We start from the raw sequence: 23522 nt of genomic DNA on the forward strand, positions 1-23522 counted from the left end.
CGTTGTTGAGCGCCCAGGAGGATCAGAGCTCCACACCTGAAGGGAAGGACGGGTCTGCGCAGAACCCAAACCTGACTTCTTAGGTTCTTCTCTGACCAGACATGGTTGTGTTCTTTTTCTCACGTTATTTCCACGTCCGTCTTCCATCGTCGCCAGAGTCGTCTGGACGTATGCACGACTCTAACAGAGTCAGATATGGACGTATGGACTCTGATGAAGACTGAAGACGGACGTTGAAACATGTCAGGTATGAGAAAAAGAACATAACCGTGTCTGATAAGAGAAGAACATAAGAAGTCAGTTAATAATACAGACACTATTATTGAACTAGAACCCAAACCGGTGTCCTGAGTCTGCCTGTCACAACAGAAAGCAGCCTCAGCCGTCACAGCAAAGATGGAGGGCAAACCGGAGCGCAGACGGAAGGAAAAAGGAGCCTTTTGACCAACCGCTGGCGGTGTCGGCCGCCTGGTTTTCTGGGCCATGTAGCATAACAAGAACCATTCCCCAAATAATCAAACTCCAGCCAGTGACCGGCCTCCTATCAACACCTTTGATCTTTCTCCTCCATGCCACCCGTTTCCATCACTGCAGCAGTGTAATTTCCCAGTGGGTAAAAGGCGGTGCGGCGCAGAGTAATGCACCACGGAGCCCCCGTTTGGGGGCTGGAAGCCCCTCTTTGTACAGGACATTTGCATTCAAATCATTCAGTCTGAAATTGGTTCTAACTGTCTGGGATGGAGACTTTCTCCTGTGGCTTCCTTCTGTCAGTTAACTGCAGCTTTTCCAAACCTCGGGGTGCAGGAACGCTAATGGATGTGATGATGGCCCCACTCTGTGTTTGTTCTTTGAGGACAGACACGGCTCGCCGTTCCCACCTTCACAACCTCCACAAGCAGGCATCAGAAGAAGTTTCTAATGACCAACTAAACCAAGAAATCACCCCCACTAAAACGTGGATCTCCTGAGGGATGAGATGCTTTAAGATAGACGACTTCACAGCCATTCATGTGGTTTACATAAAGGTGGAAATTTCTTAGCTGAATCAGACGTTTGACGTCTGAAAATGTAACCAAACGGTCCACATGTCTGCACTTCTAGAGTTTTCTTACAAACTTAGTGATTTAAATTGAACTTTCAGCAGAAGGAGTTCATATTTTGGAGCACTTGAGCATTTATTACAATTGTAAGAACAGAAAAGTGTGCATTTTCTAAAGAAGGGAATTCAGTGTTTATCTACAAAGAAAACAAAAGTAAAATAAATATCAGATCTTTTCCAGAAAACACTAAAGACAATTAAGAGACTAAATCAATCCGTTTGTGTGATGAATGAATGTCCAGTCGTGACCAAAGGTTTTGGGAATGACATAAATATGGGAAATTGGAAAAGTTGCTGCTTCAGTTTTTATAACAGCAATCTGCATAAACTCCAGAATGTTCTGAACTGTGATCAGATGAATTGCATTCTCCTTCTTTGCCATGAAAATGAACTTAATCCAGAAAAAAGACATTTCATTGCTGTCATTAAAGGAGCTGCTGATCATTTCAGTCATCGTCTCCTTAACTCAGGTGAGAATGTAGACGAGCTCCAGGCTGGAGATCATTCTGTCAGGCTGATGGGGTTACAATGGCAGACCAGATGCTTGAAATCATTGTTCTTCCATTGGTAACCATGGTGACCTGCAAAGAAACGCGTGCAGCCATCATCGCGTTGCATAAAGATGGCGATGATGTTGTGGCAACGAAGATTGCACCTAAATCAACAATTTACAGGATCATCAAGAACTTCAAGGAAAGACGTTCAATTCCTGTTTAGATGCTTCTGGGCGTCCAAGAAAGTCCAGCAAACGCCAGGATGGTCTAAAGAGGATTCTGGATGGGAGGTCCACCAGAGCAGAGCTGCTCAGGAACGGCAGCTGTGACGCATCTGCATCTGTGAGGCTATTGGAAGATGGCCTGGGGGCAAGAAGGGCAGCAAAGAAGCCACTTCTCTCCAAAAAAACATCAGGGACAGATGGATCTTCTGCAGAAAGTCTGGTGAATGGACCGCTGAGGACCGGGGCAAAGTCATCTCCCATGATGCCTCCTGATTGTTTGGGGCATCTGGAAAAAGGCTTGTCTGGAGAAGAGAAGGTGAGCGCCTCCATCAGTCCTGTGTCTCCCCAACAGGAAAGCATCCTGAGACCATTCATGGGTGGGGCTGCTTCTCAACCAAGGGAGGGGGCTTACTCACAATTCAGCCCAAAAACACAGCCATGAAGACAGAATGGTACCAAAGCACCAACTTCAGTCTGTAGAAAATCCAGAAAAACCCCAAAGGACGTGTTTGACGTGTTGAAAGTTGGTCATCTTTGTGTCATCAGATGATCTCAGAAGGACCAACTTCCACCAGCAGGAAGATCCATCAGGGTTCCCGCCCACTTTTTCCTGTAACCGTCCTGCCAAATAAAACAACGACACATTGCAGAACCTCCTTGACTGAGCTCACCATGCGACAGAAACAAGCAGAACCGTGTGTCTCTGCTGAGAGAAGCCTGTTGCTTTTGGAAAATCTGACGTTTCACACGCATCTGTCTCCTTCACATGACAATACGCCGTACTTTAAAAACGGATTTCTTCCAAGCCGGCCCGCTTTATCGCCCTGAAGCCGCAGATGCGCTTCAGGCATGGACAGCCGAGTCTGCGATAAACACGCAGATCCAAAGCAACACTCGTTCCGAGCTTTCCAGCTTCATGACAGTTTAATGGCACCGCAAAATCCAATTAAAAATGCATTTGGAAGTTGATTGATTATTACTCAGAAAGCAGCTGCGTTGTGTTATTGTCCATCTACCTTCCCTTTCCTTCTAAACGCATCGATCCGTCCAGAAACTCTTCCATCCATAAAATCCATTAGACATGCTTTCAGACTTTTCCATCCATTTGTGCCGCTCACGGAAGACTGAAATTAGCCAACAAATCACTTAACATGCAGATCAACTTCAAACCACTACAGATACAAATGTGGGCTAATGAAGGCAGACAGTCATGTTGAGTTCATTATCTGATATCAAACTCGTTTTTTTTTCTTTAACTCAGACGTAAAACGGAATTTCGTCTGCATAGATGTTTAATTAGAAATCATCAGAAACTGGTTTTCACATTTTAATCAGTCAGATTGACAGGCGTCACTCTCCCTGAAAGAGGAGCAGAAGACAGGTGGATGATGGGGGTAAATCTGCCCTCCGCTCACATGCCCCCGTCTGCACTGAGGGGCAGTTTGACCGGGGCAATACAGAAAAAACAGCCCGGCTACACAATACTGCTGCCCAACAGAAAACTCCACCTCATTTAGCAAAGATCGCTCCAAGTCTGACCAAAACTCAACTTTCCTTCCTTTTATCCACCTTGACTTTTTAAATCAGATTTTTATTTCACACATAATCTTCCTTTGCAACAAACTGAATCAGAACATGGAAAAAGAAACGAAGCCACGGTTTGGTGACAGAAACCTTTTTTTTAGATGGAATAGGAAAAGGGAGAAAAAAATGTGAAAAATGAAACTAAACCAGAAGAAAATCTAAAACACAAAAGTCAAAAACAAGAAGGCCTCGGACCATGAGACCAGATTTTGATGGATATTTTTCTACAATCAAACTCATTCAACAGCTTTGTGCTGCGATACTGAAAAGGAAATGGGACCAGCATTTATGACTAAAAACAAAACCAAATATATAAGCTGTGGACTTGATCATTATTACTCATATCAGAAACAGTGTGTCTGATAAATGTCAGTCATAAATATTTCAAGTGGGACTCAGTGCATCAGAATCCCTGTCAGTAAACCAAGAAAAGCTTTTTGCAAAAGTACTCGTCCATTCACAACTTCACTTTGATCACTCTAAAAGGTTGAACAAAAAAAATCTGTTATCCGTTTGTACATTTTGGACGCAACTTTTAATTGATGTTTTTTTTATCTTCTATCAGAAAAAAAACATTAAATAACTTTTCAAATTCAAAGACAGCTTTGTTTGTTTCAAACCAAGTGGAGTCTTGTCTGATTTAGCAACACATGTCAGATCATTTATGGATATTAAAGCCTATTAAGGGCCTAAAATAGATCCTTGAGGTTCTCCAGATTTGATTGCAGGTTTTAAAATTAAAATATCCCATGATGCTTTTGGGAGGTCTAAAAATGCACCGATTGAAAACGCATTATTATTTGTTTATGTTTCTGATCATCAAGTTCATCTATTAAAAATGGAAACTTTTGCTGCATGTCTTTTCTGGAATCTTTTTCTTTTCTTAACGATTGTTTTACTGCAACACCAGTTTTGTCTGCTGGACCTCTGGTCTCCTCCTCATCCTCATCAGGTCTCCTCCTCGTCAGGTTTCTCCTCCTCAGCCTGTCCTCCAGAGCTGACCTCCTCTGAGATGCAGCATCTCCACTAAACAGTGCTGACTGTATTCCTCCTGTTTGTCAGTTTTCCCCTTTGGAATTTGATGCACTTGTTCTGGATTTGGCATCTTTTGTTAATCTCTTTATCATTTCAGGTCCAAAGCAGGTTCTAGCGCGCTCAAAAATCGCTCAAAAATCGCCCCTAAACGCTGAAAGATTGCTTCATTTGGGTTGGCAGGCGGGAGAACAGCAATTTAGCAAAAACAGACGTGTGCCACATTTTCCCCCGTCCCTCCCTCCTCCGCCCTGCAGACTGCTGTTCTTAGTTCCCAGCATCAGCAGAGACGCTTCGGTGGGGAGTCAGACTGAATGAAAGCTGCCCCCCCCTCCTTCATGACGCCGACACGAGGCGCCCAATTATGGAGATGTGACCTGTGCAGCAGCGAGGCCAAACACCCCATGGTGGGGAGGTGGCAGGAGCATGGGACGCCGCTCGTGAGGCGGCGAGGGAGGCTGCCGCAGTGCACCGCCACCCCCTCCAGCTCTCAAGATGCTCCACATCTCCCCCCTCTAATTGGCAGATGGCCTCAGATGCAAGATGATTTAATGGCCTGCGCGTGTTTTTTCTGCCGCCGTCAGCCATTAGCGGGGACATCTGTAACGAGTTGGCCGTGCACGCCGCTGGGAAGAAGCTGAGACCAACACTTTCCAATGAAGGCTGTGCGGCAACGGCCGACCTGGTGAAGATCAGAGTAGATTCAGGTGTTTCCGGGATTCCAACAGTCCAGAGCAGCAGACCCCCCCCCCCCATAACAAACAGGGGCTCTTCAGGATGCATCGCTACTGTCCTGCAGAGCTTTAGGATAAAAAGTTACTGCTGTGACTGATCCCCTTTCTTGCAGCTGTGCTGAACGCTGCACCTTTCAGAGACTGGGACCCTAAAGGCCTCTGCTTTTTGGCCCCCAGCCTTCGCTTCCTGCTGCTCCCTCCTGAGCTTGCCTCTCCTGAGGTCTGGATGAGGGAGGGGGTCGTACCGGAGAACATGTGGGCCTCTGAGCGGCGGCTGCGAGCCTGAGGCCGCTCTCAGCCTGACAGCTATCGGCGTTCTGGCCAGCGCCTCTGTGGATTTGTCTGCTACCTGGAAACTGGGTCACTTTTTGCATTATTTTAGAGATTTGGCTCTATTTTCCCTCTGCTTTCCCTTCTCGTGCACGGGGGGGGGGGGGGGGGGTCTCAACAACACACGTTTGCTGTTTAAACGCCAGCCAGAAGCCCACAAACGGGCAGATGAAGGAATGGCGGCGGTGCAGCCTCTGCCATGTGGTGAAAGTCATTTGAAATGCTGCCTTATTAATGCAGATCCTTAAAAAAAACACACACACTTTCCCAGCACCTGAAGGTAACACCGTTCATTTCCATTCATGGCACACAGGTGGGAATAACTGCAGCCATAATTCTGGAGCGGCTGTGAATGGGACTGCCACTCACACACCGACATTCATTAGGAAGACGTACGTCTCAAGGAAACTGTCAGATATTTGAGTCATCACCACAACTTCCACGCCGTGTCATGACTGTGTGTGGGATGGGGGGGGGGGGGGGTGAATGAGAGACCAGCAGCAGATGTGTGTGGTGTGGGGGGGGGGGGGGGGGGCAATGATGAGATGCAGGGAAAAAGTAATTGAGGCGGACAGACTGACTGTGGAGATACAGTCGAAAAAAATAAGAAAATAACCGACGGAGGCGATCGCAGACCTGCAGCTGAAGAGAATACAAATGGACAGATGAGGAGCAGAGAGGAGAAGACAGGAGCAGAGAGGAGGATGCTGAGAGGAGCAGAGAGGAGAAGACAGGAGCAGAGAGGAGGCTGCTGAGAGGAGAAGAGAGGAGCAGAGATAAAAATGTGAGAAAGATGGATTCAGTGCCGTTAATGAAAAGACCAAGGCAGCAGCATTGATCTTTGCCCCACAGCTGAGAGACAGAAAAACCTAAAGCCTGAAGGAAGCATCTACAGGGAAAGCCTCACTGGGGGGGGGGGGGGGGGGGGGGGGGGGGTCCATGTGATCCTTCATGGAAGTTTGAGCTTTTTCCTGGGAGCAGACACCATAACAGTCAGCTGAGAGGAAGTTGATTGGAAAACAACCGTGAGTCATGAGAGGCAGAGGATGGATGGACGTGAGTCAGACGTGTTTAAATCATCAAACATTTGATTGACAGCTCGTCAGTCCAGCATCCATCAGCGCGCAACCAATCTGGGCTCTAAAATCAGGTGCGCGTGATTGCAGCGCGCGCGGCTCGGACGGGACCGCGGTTCGGGCGCAGACATACTCACAGCAGGTTGGAGCTGTTCCAGTACACCGCATGCCGGCTGCTGGCTCTGGAGCCCGGGAAGTTTGTGAGCGCGAGCGTGAGGAGGCTGAGGGCAAACGCCGCGAGAGCCATAATCCACCAGGGTCCCCTCTTCCGTCCGGTGTCCCGCGTCTCTCACAACATCCCAGCGTCTCTTCCCGCTCCTTCCCCGTTACCCCTAACAACGGGAGGACAACTCGGCGTTCAGGAGCGCGGAGCCCGGAGCAGGAGGAGCCGTTTGCGCATCCTAACTTCACACCAGTCTTCGCACTTTCCCTCCGTTGCGCGTGTCAGTGGACGGGGCCACGCGCGGCCGCATCTCCACGCAGCGCCAGCTTGTTTTGCGCGTGTCCGGATCTCCGTTCGTCTGAGACGCCGCAGCCACCCGCTGCGCACGCACCGCCCTCCCATCAGGACCGTGCGCGCGGCGCCCCGCCCCCTGTGCACGGATGCTGCGTGAAAGCTGATCTGGCAAACATCGGCCATAATTCAGGTATTTGTTTATCTGTAAACAGTCATCTAATCAGACACTGACGTCACTTCTGGGAGCAGAAAGTTTGAAAACATTTTCCTGCATTTGACGTGAACCACTGCTGTCCGATGATGAAGAGGATTCTCTTTGTGTTGTTTTGCTCTGTGATGGAGGTCAATCATTTTCGGTTTCGGTTTCACTAAACATGATCAGAATCATCAGACTCCGTTGTAGCAGGGCCGGACTTACCATTAGGCAAATGTGGGCGACAGCCTGGGGCCCCCCCAACACCACCGGGTCCCAAGCTGAAAACGCTACAGATGCAGCTTCATATGTTCTGTTTTGTTCCTTCAGTCCTGTACTTTTTGTTTCTTTTGCCTTCGTCAGTAAAACCTTATTAGGCTAAAAAAAAGACAGAAACCATCATTTGCTTCTATAGGTGAGGGAGGGGGTCCTGAATGCATTCAATCAATTTGTGTATTTTCCCAAGTAAACATAATGTGTATAATACAAAATACATTCATCTCCAAAATTATGACTTTGATTGGGTCTTAAAGTGAAACCGATGAAGGGTGTTTGTTTTTTTCTGCTGCAGAAGGCCCACATTTAAATGTTCACCTGGGGGGGGGGGGGGGGGGGCAGACTGCTTAGTCTGCCATTGATTCAGGACCTTCACAACATTCTTTTGCATTGAGGTTTTTTTAAAGTTACTAATTGAAACAAACTCATTTTTCAAATCAGATCTGCTAATTAAAAAAGCTCCTGTTGTTTTAAGGCAGACTCGCCACAGAATCCAATTTCCATTTCTGCTCCAACCTCTAAAATAAACCACAAACAGCAACATCTGACTGTTTCTCCCACTGAGGAGGCTTTTTGTTGCTTTTTAACAAACTGACATTTTCCAACCGCGTGATATGACAAACAGCAGGTATGTTTGCTATCATGACTTTGTTGGTGAACATAAAAACGGTTCCATTCTAAAGTGAAGCTGCTGATCCTGTGACCTCCTGCTGTTGGAGTTCTTCTAAAGTCCCATGAAACATAAAGAATGCTGTTGTTTCATGTCAGGGAGCAGCATGGATCTGATCTTCTCTGGTTGTCTCCAGAATGAGAAGAAGATCATTCGCTTCTTCACCTGCAGCATCAAACTTCTCCTCCTCATCAGTTGGTGACTTTGAGCAAACTCCTGTCACAAACCCCGCCCCTGACCTCAGCTTTGTGCCAATCAAACTCGACTCTTGGGCTAGATTTCATCTGAAGATCGTGTCACACAGCCACTTGGTATGAAATGTTGGGTTTTCATGATACATACGTGACACACGTCATTCACAAGTCTTTCTACGTTTGTCGATGTGCGCAGATGTCCATCGAGGGTTTCAGCCAGCGGGTCGCTACGAGAATTTGGTTTTGAGCTGTTCACAATGTTTGGTCGGCTGAGAATTATGCAGTTTACTTATATTTTTGTTTATACGCCATTGTTGTGTAAATCTTACACAACTGTGCATGATTTTTGCGGGATGCACAGACATATACATGGCTGGGTCTCTCAGCAGGACAACCATCCCAAACACATGTTGCCTGGGTAACGAAGGAGTGGCTTCATAAGAAGCATTTCATGGTCCTGGAGTGGCCCAGCCAGTCTCCAGATCTCAACCCCATAGAAAATCTTTGGAGGGAGTTAAGTCCATGTTGCCGAGCAACAGCCCCAAAACATTCCTGCTGTAGAGGAGATCTGCATGGAGGAATGGACCAAAATACCAGAAACATTTTGTGAAAACCTTGTGAAGACTTACAGAAAATGTTTTACTGCTGTCATTGCTAACAAAGAGTAAAAACAAAGTATTGAGTTGAACTTTTGTTGTTGACTTAATTCTTATTTTCCACCATATTTTACAAATAAATTATTTAAAAATCACGATTTTATGGATTTTTTTTCTCGTTTTCAATTTCATAGCCGAGGTTTACCTATGATGAAAATTACAGGCCTCTCTCATCTTTTTAAGTTGGAGAACTTTGGTGGCTGACTGAATACTTTTATGCCCCACTGCATGTCTAATGGACTTTTCACACATGCATCAAAACATGTAACTTTTATGTCGCGCATACGGCGCACATATCACGTTAAAATTACACAATTGACGTACAAAAGACAAATGACTTGCATATAAACAGTGCAATGACCACTCACAGTTCAGGCACGACTTGCACATTGTGTGACGGGTTAACCCCCCCCCCCCCCCCCCCCCCCCCCCCCCCCCCCCCCCCCCCCCCCCCCCCCCCCCGTGGGCTGCTTCGGCTGGGATCAGGGGAGTCTGTTTTATTTAAACGAAGCATTGTGAGGGCCAACAGCGGAGCTGACCATGGTGCTGAAACAATGTGATTTCTGCTCAGTGCTCTGAATGTCAAAGTGAAGACATTACAAAGTTGTTCTTTGGTTTATCCTTACTTTTTCCGTGATACATCTGTGAAAATTTCATGTAAAAAACCACAGCTTTTCTCACTTTGCCCACATATATTCATGTATGACCAGTTTTGATCTGGGCAGTATGTGCAAAACGTACATAGCGGCGGTGAGACACAGCCTTTAGTTTTGATCCTAGAGCAGAAAATCTGAATAAGTTTCTGACAGCAGCTTGTTGCAAAAGCTGTTTCCAGTCCAGGAGGACGACAGATTAACAAACAACACGAAGGATAAGGCTGACAAGTATATAGCAAATTTCTTAAACCCACATGTGGTCTGAGAGCCTCGGCGGTTTGACTGTCAGTCAGGAAACGTTCAGTCATGTGAATAAAGTGCTGCTGCCTCTTCTCTGTTGTAAACACAAAAATCCCCCAGAAGTTCTGTCTGTTGAGGAGATCATTTAGAAGAAGTGATTTATCTGCAGCACGGAGAACATTAATCAATGACATCCCAAAATACCAGCAGCTCTGCAGATGAAAGCTGTTGGTATTTTCCTATCTTTTCCCTTCATCCAGAGAGAACTAGCATGATCCACTGATGCAACAAGTGTGGACATCCCAAAATAACCTAAAAAAAACCCGGACACATCAGCAGTCTGTGGCAGGACCACGCTCTGGAATCACCAAATAACCGAGGAAGTTTTTGGACAGTGAATGAATGAGGAGAACATGCAAACGCCTCACAGAAAAGACCCAGCTGGGCTTTGAACCCCCATCTTCTCGCTGTGAAGTGAGAGCTCCACACATGCAGCATCACTATCCATGCAGCTTTCCACAGAGCTTTAGCAGCTTCTCACAGCGGCCCTTTAGGTCACAGCTTCCTGCCGGACAACAGGTGTGTGAGCTGCAGGTAAGGAACCGATCGGCACCGTGAAGAACGAGGAACAGGGCTTCATTCAGGAAGTAGTGTTTGGATGTAAACCTGACAGAAACTTCACTTTCAAACCTTCAATCATTTTATTTAAAGCATTTTTGGTTTAATTGCTTTCATGAACATATTTTTTTGGGTCTTTGAAGAGGCAAAGTCTGCAGGAAAATAAGTTATTTGGAGACTTTAATTAACCTGTTCATTTTCACTCATGGGGGCTCCACCGATTTATTTAGCCAAACTGTGGCCCGCTCTACTAATAACTGAGTTAATTCCAAATATGAAGCGCTGCCCTTCACTCGATTAATTCTGCCAATTTCGTATCTCGTAATAGTGTCATTTTTTTCAGGGAGTACTAGTGACACGCTCATCCACAGACGCAGACGGGGAAACTTCAGCCTGACTTTAATCTGAATCTCCTCCTGTGGTAGATAGTAAACTTTTTGGGCTTTCATCTGCAGCCTCATTCACTTTCTTGCATTTATTCCTCCATCTTTCTCTCACTTTTGCCTCTGCTGCTTTGCCTGGTGATGATGCCTCTCTTGGGTACCCTCCAGGCATGTTGCCGTGGCGACAGGAGTACAGGGGGCGCATAAAAAAGAGCAAGTACCACAACTCTACCCCCCTCCCTCCTTGCTGGCCCACCGCCTATCCACATTTGTCATTCTTGTGTCGCCTCTCACTCAGGAGGGGAGCGCCGCGTCGATGAAGGATGCTCCTCCTCCTCCTCCATAAACGGATCACCTCTCTGCTCCTGCTGCGCGCCGCCACCGCACAGCCGTTGATGACAGCCAGATGAAAACATCAGGAATGACATTTAATATCAGTGTGATGCTGGTTATGATGCATATTCATAAAGAGACTCGTGAGCGCAGGAGTCTCCTGGAGGTGGGACCGGGGGCCGCCCGGCCGCCTGCTGCTTCCCTTCAGGCTTTGGTGCAGCGGGAACAGTAACCCTGACTTGTTACCTTGTCTGGGAATCGGTTTGTGATTAATTCATGAACAGCAGCCATGGGCATATTGATTATTCTGATAATTTGTTATCATCAATCAGCCTCGACACCTTCATATATTCTTGTTGGCTAAATATTGATTTCCCCCCCTCATCCGACTTCATTCCTGCTGTAAGCAATATAACACCCCCCAGGAAAGGGTGAGTTCCTGCCTCCGTGGGACTTTCTGCTCTCTTCCTTCCTTCTTCCATTGCATCCCTTTCCACCCAAATCCTAATGTGGACTTTTTTCAGCATTAATGGATTTAAATGAGGTTGTTGTGATTGAGTTTGGCGTCCGGTGGCGGTGTCAGTAAACAGCAATTTATTTGATTAATCGGTTAATCTAGTGAAATGCCAAACTTTGAATATAAATTAAGTGTGATAATAAAGAACGGCATCAGAAGCAGACGCCTTTTGAACTCGGCAACAAAAATCTCTAAATGAGAGTTGGGGGACGATGACATGTGACCAAAAAAGTGAACTTCTCCTTCACTTCTTTTTTTTTTTTTTAGCTTTCTCGTAACTAAACGGCATACGAGTGAAGGAAAAAACTGTGGGATAAATAATAGAGAGTCAGAAAGAATGGTGGTAATAAGAAAGAGCTGCAGGCACAGAGAGATTGAAGATTTTAGAAATGCAGAAGGAAGTTGTTGAGAAGGAGCATCAATGGAGCGAGGAACGTTGGCACAAACAAGAAAGGAAGAAGGAAAAAGTCATTTTTTCTTGTTTTTTTGCTAATTGCTCTCTGCTGAGAACTGCTCAGCCAAAAACCCAAAGGTGAGTTCATCTTTCTGTCCCCATAATGGTTAAACCCCGGCCGAGCCGCTTCTGTCAACACCCAGAGGTACAAACGGCTAAAATGATTGTGAAGATATAAGGCCGGAAAAACGCCATCTGCAGTCCAGCAATCAGCAGCAATGTTCCTCTGCAATGAAAAGGGAGCCGGAGGAAACGGGAGCAGAGACGAGGCCGAAGCTCTCGGTTCTGGGACGGATGTGTCGCTGGACGGCGGTGAGAGCATCGAAAACAATCTATTTAGCAGAGGAGACGGTAATGGAACGGCCCCGGACTCACACGGACCTCTAAATCGATACACAAATTGGCTTTGAGAGGACAGAGAAAACAAAGCTATTGGCTGATTCCTTAAGCACATCAGAGAAACGGCGGTGGTGGCGCCCAGCAGAGAGGCGTTGTGTGCCGATGTAAACAACACTTTTCCCGCTCTGGCTTCCTGCAGAGTTTTTGGTCATTAGCAGCAGCACAGTCCCCGGCAGGGCGGAGTTTAACCCTGTTGGACTTCAGGCCTCCTCACGCCTCACTGACCACAGATTTGAGCAGTTTGGTCCTTTACATCTGAACCACCGAGAAAAACAGATTATGTCGTAACCATGACATCATCAGCGTATGTGTTATTCAAATAAAAATCTCAGAGTCTATGTATAAAAACAAGACTTCTGTGGTTAAGTTTGTTCAATCAGAAGACATATTACCACTCAAGCGTGTGGCACAGGGGTGGAGGGGTTCACCAACTTCTCTGTGAAGGTTTGAACTTTGAGAGTTTAAACAAAAGTTTTAAAATGTTCATCTGTGTGAGAAAAGTGTAGAAGGTGTGTAGTGAAGAGATTTACAGCCTTAAAACATCTAGAATTGTAAAAACTAGAGGAGGACTTCATGGATTTGACCAATCCTGGATTATTTTCTAACAAAACTCCTGCAATAAACAAAGAACCTTTAGGGAAACGGCTTGAAAAGGCGGATTCCTCAACTGTTTCTGCTGCAGACGAGCAGAAACAGACATTTCAAGGATTGGAACTAAAAGTAGGAGGTAAAACATAAATAATGAATTCATATCTAAATCCTGTAAACTGAGTTATGCACAGACAGCACGCTGAAAAAATGGCCCCAAAACAAGTAAAAAATACAGAATATGAGATGTTTTTTCCTGGTTATGAGGGAAAAATCTGCCAATAGAACTAATAGAATTTGTCTTGGTAAGATTTAAAAAAAAGAAACTGTGATGAACTGAACTTTTAGGACAGAAGTTAGTCTTAAAATTAGCTATAAATCCAAATTTTTGGGTAAATTGGGCTGATAATAGGAAATATTATGCCATATGCTTTCAATGTTAAATAAAAAGGTTATATACCTTTAAAGTAGATACATAAGTAGATGAACAATAGATATATAAAGGTACATATGCATACAAGTGGATTTACTAGAAACAAGTGGGTAATTTAAACATGGAAGTAGACAAATCACTTGTTGACATGAAAAAGTGAGTTTTGCAGCACAGAAAACTTCGTTCAACATCAACAGAGTGAAAAACTGAGCTCTGGACGTGGATCTCCGTTGGAGAAGCAGAGGTCATTGTTAAGTGTCACAGCCTCTGCTGTGGAGAACAAAGAACCGTCGGTGGATGCAATGAGGAACGACAGTCCGGAGGTGGAAGGGAGGACGCTGAGAATAGATGCATGAAATATTGAGGAGAAGAGACGCTAAGCTGAGCAGCATCTGTCTGATGAACAAACAAAGAGAGGAGACGCCGTTTGCACGCTGGTAACAAGGTGAGGGGGATTTTTCACTGCACAGACTCCTTCACAGAGCAGTTTGTTTCTCATTAGCGGAAGGATTGATGTGCTACCTTGGGGAAAAAAAGGCTTTGTTTTACATTAAAGTAGTCCTTTAATTGTGTCGGCTGTGGGAAGTGTTGGCCTGAGCGGATGGATGTGCCTTTAAAACGTGGTTTCGGGTCGGTTCAGTGTCCCCACAACTGGCTTCTTCTTCCTTTCACACTTTTCCAGATCATTTCATCAGCATCTGTGGGAGCAGCAGAGTGGCTCCTCCAATTTAGCTCTCTGCCCTCAGAGACGGTACAAGCCATTCCAGCTCCGAGGGATTCGTCTGCTTTCTTCTGTTACCTGTCTGCCTCTTATGGTGTCAATCCAGCACACCAAAACCGCGAATCAAAAAGCATAAATTGAGAACCAGAACCCATCATTTGCTACCGAAAGATATAACCCAAAGCGCAATCATATTTCTCAGGTGCAAGTTTGTTTTCTCGCCATTCTGAAATCGTCTTTTTAAGTTGTGCTTTTATTCTGAAATTGTCTTTTTGAGTCCCATCATCCAGTACCAACATCCAGTAGCTCATTGGCTACCGAATGACTCGGAGTCTTGCGTCAACGTACCAGCAACAGAAAGTACGTTTTCAAATCTTTTACTAAATGAATCGATCAAACCTGGTACTCTATGTACCTGGAGGACGCCAGCACAGTCAGAGGAGCTCCACCAGTAGCTGCTCGTGACAAAACACGTTGGAAAGTAAGACGTTGTATGAAAAATTATCTCCCTTCATTATAAACAGTGTTCCCCTGATCTAGCCATGCTAGCTTAATGCTAACTCAATGCTAGCTCAATGCTAGCTCAATGCTAGCGGCGTTTCTCGCTCATTTCATGACTTTTACGGATTCAACAAAGTCGACTTTTATGACAGTGTCAGGATCGGTCATGTTAAACCAAAAACTCAAAACGGAAGTATATCTGCAACGGAATTCGTAGATATACTTCCGTTTTGAGTTAAAGTGTTGCGTTGTGAGTTATTGTGTTGTGAGTTATTGTGTTGTGAGTTATTTCGTGAGTTAATTTTTTTAGTGTTCTGACGAATTGTAGTGTGTTATTTTGCGAAACCTCAAGTGTTGTGACCCTCCTGGGCCACCGTAGAAACACCAGTAAAACCCAGTACAGATGGGAAGGAGGTGATTGAAACCAAACCAGAGTTTTCCGACATTCCTAGAAGTAAAAGAATTTTCTTTTCATTGCTGGGGTTCTGTAGTAATCCACACATTCCTCAAAGAACGCTGACATCCCAGCCTCCTCCTCATAGTCACCTCTCTACCCCGACCATCCTAAAGATCTGCTCCTGCATCTGCACACAGCTCTCATGGGAATCCCTGATCCAGGGAACCGGCTGAACCGGATGGGCTTCAGTTCTGGTTCTGGTTCTGCACGTGGAGCAAACCTCGCCTTGGTTTTTCTAAATCAAACAGGACGGTTTCAGAACCAGTTCAAGTGCGATCAGGAACAATCTGTTCTTCATCCTGAAACACAAAGAGGGGTAGACCTGCTGCATCTTCTTCACATGCGTCGCTATTTTTGCCTCTGGCTTTAAAGGACGGGTCAAAAGTTCACCGGGAAATAATGGAGCATGTGACCTTTTTTCTCTGTGAGCAGAAGATATTGCTCCTGAGAAATTGGTGCATTTTGGATGCTAGGACACCGAGAGGGGAGGGGGGGGATGCAAAAAAAAAACTGAGGGGGGGGGGGGGTCACAATCAGCAACAGAGCAAAGCCGGCGCCAACGTCCAATTTTAAGTATAAACATGGATCACAAAGACAAAATCCTCATTTGGCTGTAATTGTAGATATTATAGACGGGAATAAAAACAACAGAGGAGGAAACGCCGCACCAACAGCTTCCACTTCCATCATTTTATTCTTTTAAGGTAAAATTGGAAAACCTTGGAAACCAAAAAATAAGGATAAATGTTCAGGACAGATGAATTAAATAAATGTTGACGTCGACTTGCAGGACCAGTCTGACGGAAAAAACCATCATGGAAGGACGAGCCTTCTCCAAAACCCACTGTAGAAGTTCTGAAACCAGACCCGAAAGCACAGACGGCTGCAGAACCAAAACGTGTCCACGGTTTGCCCCCCACCTTGACCCTACGGTTGTCGGGATTGACCCCGGAAACCCCCTTGAAAGGGAAATGGGGTAAGATGATGGATGGGGGGGGGGGGGGGGGGGTTCTAACCAGAATGTCAGATACAGATGTGGGTTACAGCCGAGAGAAGAGCACAGAACTATTCAAAGAACGTTGTCAAAAAATCTCAATCCTTTTACAAACCATTGACGAGCAACTATTCCGATCATTTCAGATGAAGAGATATCTGCCAAAAAGGAAAGAATTCCAGGTTTAGTTCTGCGTGAAGACCCGTCCTTTGGATCCACCAAACTCACAGCATGAGCTTCTTATTCCATAAGAAACGTAGCCGATGTCCCCCTCAGCAGAAATGTGGCCGTGTGCCGCGGTTGGTCTCTGTATGGCGCCCCCAACAGGCCAATAACACGCACAGGATTTCTCCTGCCTGTGTGATCAGTGAGGAACCTGAATCCACAAGAACCCATCTGGGTCACAAAAACCCAGATTATTTATAGACATAAAACACAACCGGATAAACTTGGAATTCATCCAAATTGAATTGTTAAAACTAAATGTTGGCTGGAAAGGAAGAAAAAAAATTCACCTTTGATCTAAAGAAACCCCCCAAAAAAACGAGTGAAATAATTATCAAAAAATGAATAAAATGAGGGATAAGATCTAAAAGGAGAACTCAGAAATCTATATATTTTATCCGGCTGGCTGATCCATCCAGTCAGGTGGTTGCTGGAGCCTATCCCATACCCTCATGGGTGAAGGTGGTGTACGCGTCGGTCGGGTCAGCAGTCCATCAGTAGCCCGCCGGAAAGATCCCAACGTTCGAAGCGTCAACACAATGTCAGACTTTTAGTTTTGAGAAATTCAGAGAAATAATTTTGGTTTGTCCTCAATAAAAATATATTCACTTAAAATTTTTTTTTTTTTTTTAATAAAAAAAAAATCCAACTTCTGTTTATTTTTCTATTTCCAAAGCATTCCCAGGGGTCTTTTCATCACCGTTGGACCGTTTTTGGCCTAAATCATAAAATAAGAAATATAGAGTCTGCACATCGACTCGTTAGAAATACCCCTCTAAGTTGGGGGGGGGGGGGGGAGTTGTCACACATCAACTCCGCCCCCCTTCCCTTCCCCATTGCTGAGAGCTCCTGTTATTGCACTTTGATCCTGATACCAACTAAGAGCAGGAAAACAAAGACGCTCATGGGGAGGTGAGGAGGCGGAGCTGAGCTGTGGGACGCCGGCCTGCCGCCCATGTCAGTCGCTGCGTCACAAACCTGATCTTTTTAAAAACGCTGCGTTTTTATCAGCTTCTGATCCATCACAGTTTGAATAGAGAAAATACTCAGAAGCTGTCAGGTGTCGGGGTCGGACACCTGCCTGAGGGTCGGGTCGCACGCACCTGTTCTGCTTCCAATCAGACATCCTTTATCAGTCCATCACGCCCTCCACTGTAGGTTTGTCTGCGTCTCTATGGAAGATTTCACAGATCTCTGCTGGTTGAAGCCTAGCCGACCCGAGCCAAGCCAAACCAAGCCACATCCAGCCAAGTCACTTGAAGCCACATCAGATCCTTCTGGATTCATGTCCTCTACGCCATCAAAGATCCACTCTGGACCTACTGCCCAGTTGCCTCTTCACCGGATCTGCCATCCACATTTCTACGTTCAATAAACTGCATTTCTAACCTGATCCCCGTCTGCTTTTGGGTCCAGCTTATTCAAGACCTGACAGAAACACAGTTTTAATCTTGAAAATTTGACCAATGTCCTACATCATGAGAAAAACACTAAAAACACCATTTTTATCATGGTGGGTCTTTAATAGCTTCTAAAGACTAAGGCGTGTTTTTTCTAGCGCCGTGTTTCTGCAAAGGTCCGTGTTACAGAGTACTACCAACACATGGCAGCCTCCATCCAGTCCATATTCCACCGATGAGATTTCAATCTGGAGCCCAGCTGAGGTTCAGGTCACTCAGCCCTTGGCGTCAGACCAACCCCGGCCAGTGCTGGGCGGTCTGACCATCTCAGGGTCGTGATGTCACGCTTAACCATCCTGCTCAGGCCTCTGCCTCGGGGCTGGAGGCGCCGGCTGACCTACAGAGCAGCTTGAGCGACTGCCCTGCTGCCCAACATGCGGCTGATTTGGATGCAGGTCAGAGAAAATGTTTCTGAGACTAAAGACGACTGGATGACCTGTCAGGTAGACTCGTGTCTGTGCAGCAGAAAGAGAAAAAGAAAGCAGAGAATACCATCTGGGATTATTTTAGTCTTTTCTAAAATCAAGACAATAATGCTGAGATGCAGCTTCTAAAACACACAAATGACATTTTCATTCAGTTTAGTGTCCAGTTCTGCTTCAAATGGAAAACAGTTAAAAAAAACAGTAAATTTAAAAATTTGATCATGAAGATTTTTCCAGAAACGAAGCAGCAGTGAGAACAGTTTATCTTTAAAACAATGCAAAAAATAGAAAAAGAAAGGAAAAAAGCTTAGTGTGATTTCATAAAGATGGAAAATGTATAAATTAACTGTTTGGATGACAGAAAACACCTTCACGTTTTCTTAGATGAGATGAAGCTGCTTAAGAACGTATCAGGCAGGAGAAAGTCCTCAAAGAAAACCGTCTGTGCTCTAAAACGCTGAGCTCAGTCAATGAAACACAAACTTTTTATACCAAAAAATTCAGCTTTTCCACGTCTAAACTGAAAAAATAGAATCTAAATCTAAATTATTATGTTGTAAAAAGAAAAAAAGGGAGTAAAAATACTTTTTCTCCTGTAAGGACACCCTGGCCTTTTCCATCTTTTTGAGATTTGGAGTCTTAAATTGGAGAAAATCTTTCACAGTGGCTGGAATATAATTTAGGCGTTTGTTTCTGGATTGGCTTTGATTCGTCACCATGGCAACAGAAGTAAGCATGGATTATGGAGCAGCTGAATGCTGCTTTAAAAGTCTACGGCAAAAAACAAAAACAAACACATCTGTGCAGAAAAGAATATCACAAAAGTGAAATAGAAGGGAAAAAAACATGCCATTTTGTGCAATATTTGAGGCGCAAAAACAACAAACTGCCTCCAGTGTCTTGGACTCTATTGGCTCAGATGATAAAGGTGGTCAGAATGGTGAGAGAATAAAAGGATGAAGAGGAGGGATCCCTGGGTTTGAAGCACTGTAACAGCAGATCTGTGGTCCAGAGCAGAAAAAAAGACTAAATACGTCTTTATGGGGGTAAAACAAACCAATGCAGGTAAAGGTGTTTCTAATGGAAAACCAGCACATCAATTCCACTTCTTTTACTGTTTTTAGCCTCCACTGAATGTCTTCTGTGCTGCAAAAGCTCCAAAGAAAGTAGAACCAGAAGAAAAATGACATGAATGTTCCTTTGGCAAAAGCTGAACGGACGTCTGTGATTTTAGATTTACAGTCCCTGCATTGAAAAGAGGGAGCTTATATGTAAAATGACTAAAGCTAAGAGAGGAAAAACATAAAAAGCAGGACAAATGTAGGAAAACTTTTGCTGACAAATCCAATAATAGAATGATAAGAAGCTGCTGCGCTCTCTCTCTCTCTCACGTCTCTCTAGCCGCACGCCGACTCCACGTCCAGCTGGTCACGCATGCAGATTGTCCTCGTGTCTCCATTTGTTCCGCCCTCTGAACACATGTCAGCATGATTCTCCAGACTGATCCCATTGACAACAGGCAGCCCATTTAAACGGCCTGCTGCTGGCCCCCTCCTCACTCCCCGGACCCTCTTTCTTCACCGATGTCAGGACGCGCCACCAGAGAACCGACTCGTGCTCGGAGCGCCGTTTCAGCCGCTCAGGCCACTTGGAAGGGGGGCAATTGTGCAAAGGCCAAGTGGCTCAGAGGGGGGATTGTTGGTCAGAAGAGCAGCCAGGAGGGGTAATCAGTGATGAAACGAGCGGCGTGCGGCGGCGTGACTCACCTGCACGTGAGGCAGCCATCTTGAGAGGTTTTCTTCTGTCGAGCGGCGGTTTGTCATGGAGTGATTATTGCTGATTAATCTTCAGAAAAAAACACTCAGGCTGCAGGAGAAGAGGGGGGGGGGGGGGGGGGGGGCAAATGAGCTGAATTTAAAACCCCAGAGGGGTTAGAAGAGAAACTTATTAAGCAACATTAATGTTGAACTTTGCTCAAAGAGGAAGAAGGTAATAATGTCATGGAGGATGAAGATGCCTCATTATTTGTGGTGATGTGAATCGCATCAAAGCAGCTTATTATGATCATCAGCGCTCCACGGTGGAGGTGGGGGGGTCCACTTCAGGGCTGGGGGCGCAGCCTCACTCTGCTATTGATTTGACTGTGGAGAGGTGCTTGTGGTACAAAGGCCGTGCATCTCAGTCTTCCATTAAGATAATTATGCTGTTTTTGCACACCTCCCTGTCCCACTGAATGAATACAATTACAAATAATTAAGTTACTCTTTATGTGTTCCACAAACGAAGCAGCCGTGCGACCGTTTTCCCTTTGAAAAGATGCAGAAGAAGAGGAAAAAGAAAAGACACAAGCTTATGGGGATTTCAAGACAAGGTAAAAAAAAAACCAACACTCTTTAGAGGACTCCATCTTTAAAAAGTCTGTCTTTTTGTGCTCAATTGATAAGATGAAGCTTCATGATGAAAATGCTGTTCTGGGAGGTTTGAACAGGTTCTTGTGGCAGAAAGAAAATTCATCTCTGCTTTTCTGAGTATTTCTTTTTTCAAATGGTTGTGAATCAGGATCAGATGGAAAAAGGTCGTGTTTTCCACGGCGCCACAAGCTCCCTGCTCAGCCCCGCCCACAACTCAGAGGTGAATTTCTAACCAGCTCCTGCCGCTCTGCAGAAAGTATGACACATGTTTTCAGATTTTAGCTAAAAACAGCATCATCACCACGGGGAACGCTTTAAAAACTGTTTACCAGCCAGAGAAAACGCTCACAACAATAAGAGCCTCTCCTCTGCAACGCTGAGCTCTGTCAACCAATCACAGACCGCTTGGGGGCCTCCAGCCTGTATGTGACACGCCAAGAGCCTTCTTTGGAGACCCGTTTAGAATTAGCATTTTCAAAAGGGCAATGGAGTCACCGCATCAGAAAACAGGGAAAGGTCACCAGGTTTCCCGCCGTTCAAACCTCTGCACTCCATCAAGTTCCCCCCGTCCCGCTGCAGCTCACGCCAAACGGAGAGACAGCCCACATTTCTCTGAAATGACATGAAGCGTTTGGAATTCTGCCTTCAAAAACCCAGATGGCGTGAAACAAGTCCCTCCCCTCCCTCTGACTGCGGCAAACAGTGATTACGTTCGGCTGAGGCAAAGTCTCCGCCCTCACACGGTTCAGGGGCTGGCAGAGACCCGACGCCTGGGTCACACTCATCTTCTGATCTATCTTCCAATTTCTATGTCCCATTTTCTAGGACATAGTTACTGCAGAGCGGCAGGAGCAAAAACTGTTTTAAATCAACTTTTGTGGGTTTTTTGCAGCAATTTTATTTGTATTGCCCAAAATCACAACAACAGTCGTCTCAATGGGCGTCATCCGGTTTAGTAAACCTAAAATCCTAAAGATCATGAATAGAACTCAATAGGAAAATTCTAAACTAAACTAACTAAACAGACTGAACTAAACTAGGCATCCCTGACCTTTGACCCTCCTTTGTGGTTATTATGAGTGACTCTCCAAGTTGAGTTTTCTGGAGAGTTTCAGGAATTATTGTGTAATAAAAGAAGAAGCTGAGGTTTCACTCAAAAAGATGGACAGCAAGCATTTTGCCACAAGAAAGTATAAAGAGAAATTATTGGTGCAAATTGTAAAGTAGTAAAAGAAACCAGAAAAGTTTAAGTGAAAATGGTTTTTATCTTAAAAAAGCTCTTACCAAGACTTTAATGAGCTTATTAAAGCTTTGGCTCGGTGGTGATTTCTTTAAACTTTTGCAGCGTTTGGCTCATTTCAGGCTAATTAGAAGGAAAAAAAGCTGAAAATTGAAATAATTTACTTTCACAAAACAAAAGGAACCAGTAAAAAGATTTCTGCTGCTTTCAATGGGAGGAGTAGAGTTTAAGTAGAAATGATGAATGTGCATAGTGATCAGGAAAGATCATTTCCATTTCACTGCAGGACATCCACTGAAACGCTTTGCAGATTTGTTATTGGCGTTATTTGTTGGAGCTGACATTTCTGCACCAACTTAGTTCAAAGAAGCTCATTATGTAAAGTACTTCCTCTATTGTCATTACAAAGTTCAGCATCATTACTTTTCAAATGACATCTGAAAAAGTGGATTCTGGGAACGGCGTCTCTAAATGGATTCAACCAAAATTAAACTTTTGAACCGCAAAAAAAAGAAGCAAAGTTTAAGTAAAAGAAACATTTACGAGGTTTTAGACCCACGTTCTTTTAAAGTAATAGGAGGTCGTTGCAAACTGACGCACGAATGCTACGTTAGACCTTATGGCTCAGAATGGATACATGATAACCCAGTTTTACCTTGATTAAGGACCAGAGAAGGACCAGGATGGTCCAGGATGGTCACACGGCGGGTCACGGAGAGACTCTGGGTCGGAACAGAAGACCAAGAAGGAAACACGGCAAACTGAAATCAGAGCCTCAAATACCTGCAAACTGGTTTTTTTGCTGCTTCTATTCAGATTCTGTTGTAAACTCCGCCTCTGTCACACAAAAGCTAGCTCCACCTCCTTCTCAGACAGTTAGCTCCGCCTCTTTCACACAAAAGATGGCTCCACCTCCTTCTCAGACAGTTATTTCCGCCTCTGTCACACAAAAGCTAGCTCCACCTCCTTCTAAGAACGTTAGCTCCGCCTCTGTCACAACAAAAAATACGGCAAACCAAAATCAGAGGCCATGATACCTGCAGCTCCTTCCCTCACCTGTCGCTGAGCAGAGAATCTTTATCAATAGTCAGACTGTCCTAACAAACCCAACTCTGACTGGAGTTGGGTTTGGGAAGAATGGAAATGTTAATAAACTTGCATTAAACGTCATGGATCCCACAGTATTGCCTCCTTTTTTCGCAGGATTCTGCTGAAAATGTTCCTGCTGGTGAGTTAATGCATTAAAGCAGAAGAAATTCTGACACGGCGTCCTCAATTTAGCCTGGAATCAGACGTTTTCCCTCCACCACCTGGTGTCCCTCAGCTGCTGATGTCTTCCTGTGGATAACCGGCTCCAAACTAATAGGAAGTGACATCTCCAGTGATTTTATTTTAGCCAAATAAAATTTCCTCATTAGAATTAAAGATGGAGCACGAGGCCCGTCGTG

General features: G+C 45.1%; 1 protein-coding gene across 2 annotated transcripts in view; it reads right to left on the reverse strand.

Annotated features, from left to right (window-relative positions):
* efna3a (ephrin-A3a) overlaps positions 1–23522 on the reverse strand; it is a 94809-nt gene that overhangs the window by 55113 nt on the left and 16174 nt on the right. The window contains exon 1 of one of the 2 annotated variants that reach the window (XM_023959716.2): positions 6711–9100. The exons of the other annotated variant lie outside the window; for it this stretch is intronic. Within the exon in view, the coding sequence (XP_023815484.1) occupies positions 6711–6820 (110 nt within the window). The 5' untranslated portion in view covers positions 6821–9100. Of the gene's footprint in view, positions 1–6710; positions 9101–23522 lie in introns of those variants that run through there. 2 annotated transcript variants of the gene reach the window in all.

The sequence above is a fragment of the Oryzias latipes genome, chromosome 11 (assembly GCF_053564925.1).
Source record: "Oryzias latipes strain Hd-rR chromosome 11, Olatipes_Hd-rR_3.1".
Classification (NCBI taxonomy): domain Eukaryota; kingdom Metazoa; phylum Chordata; class Actinopteri; order Beloniformes; family Adrianichthyidae; genus Oryzias; species Oryzias latipes.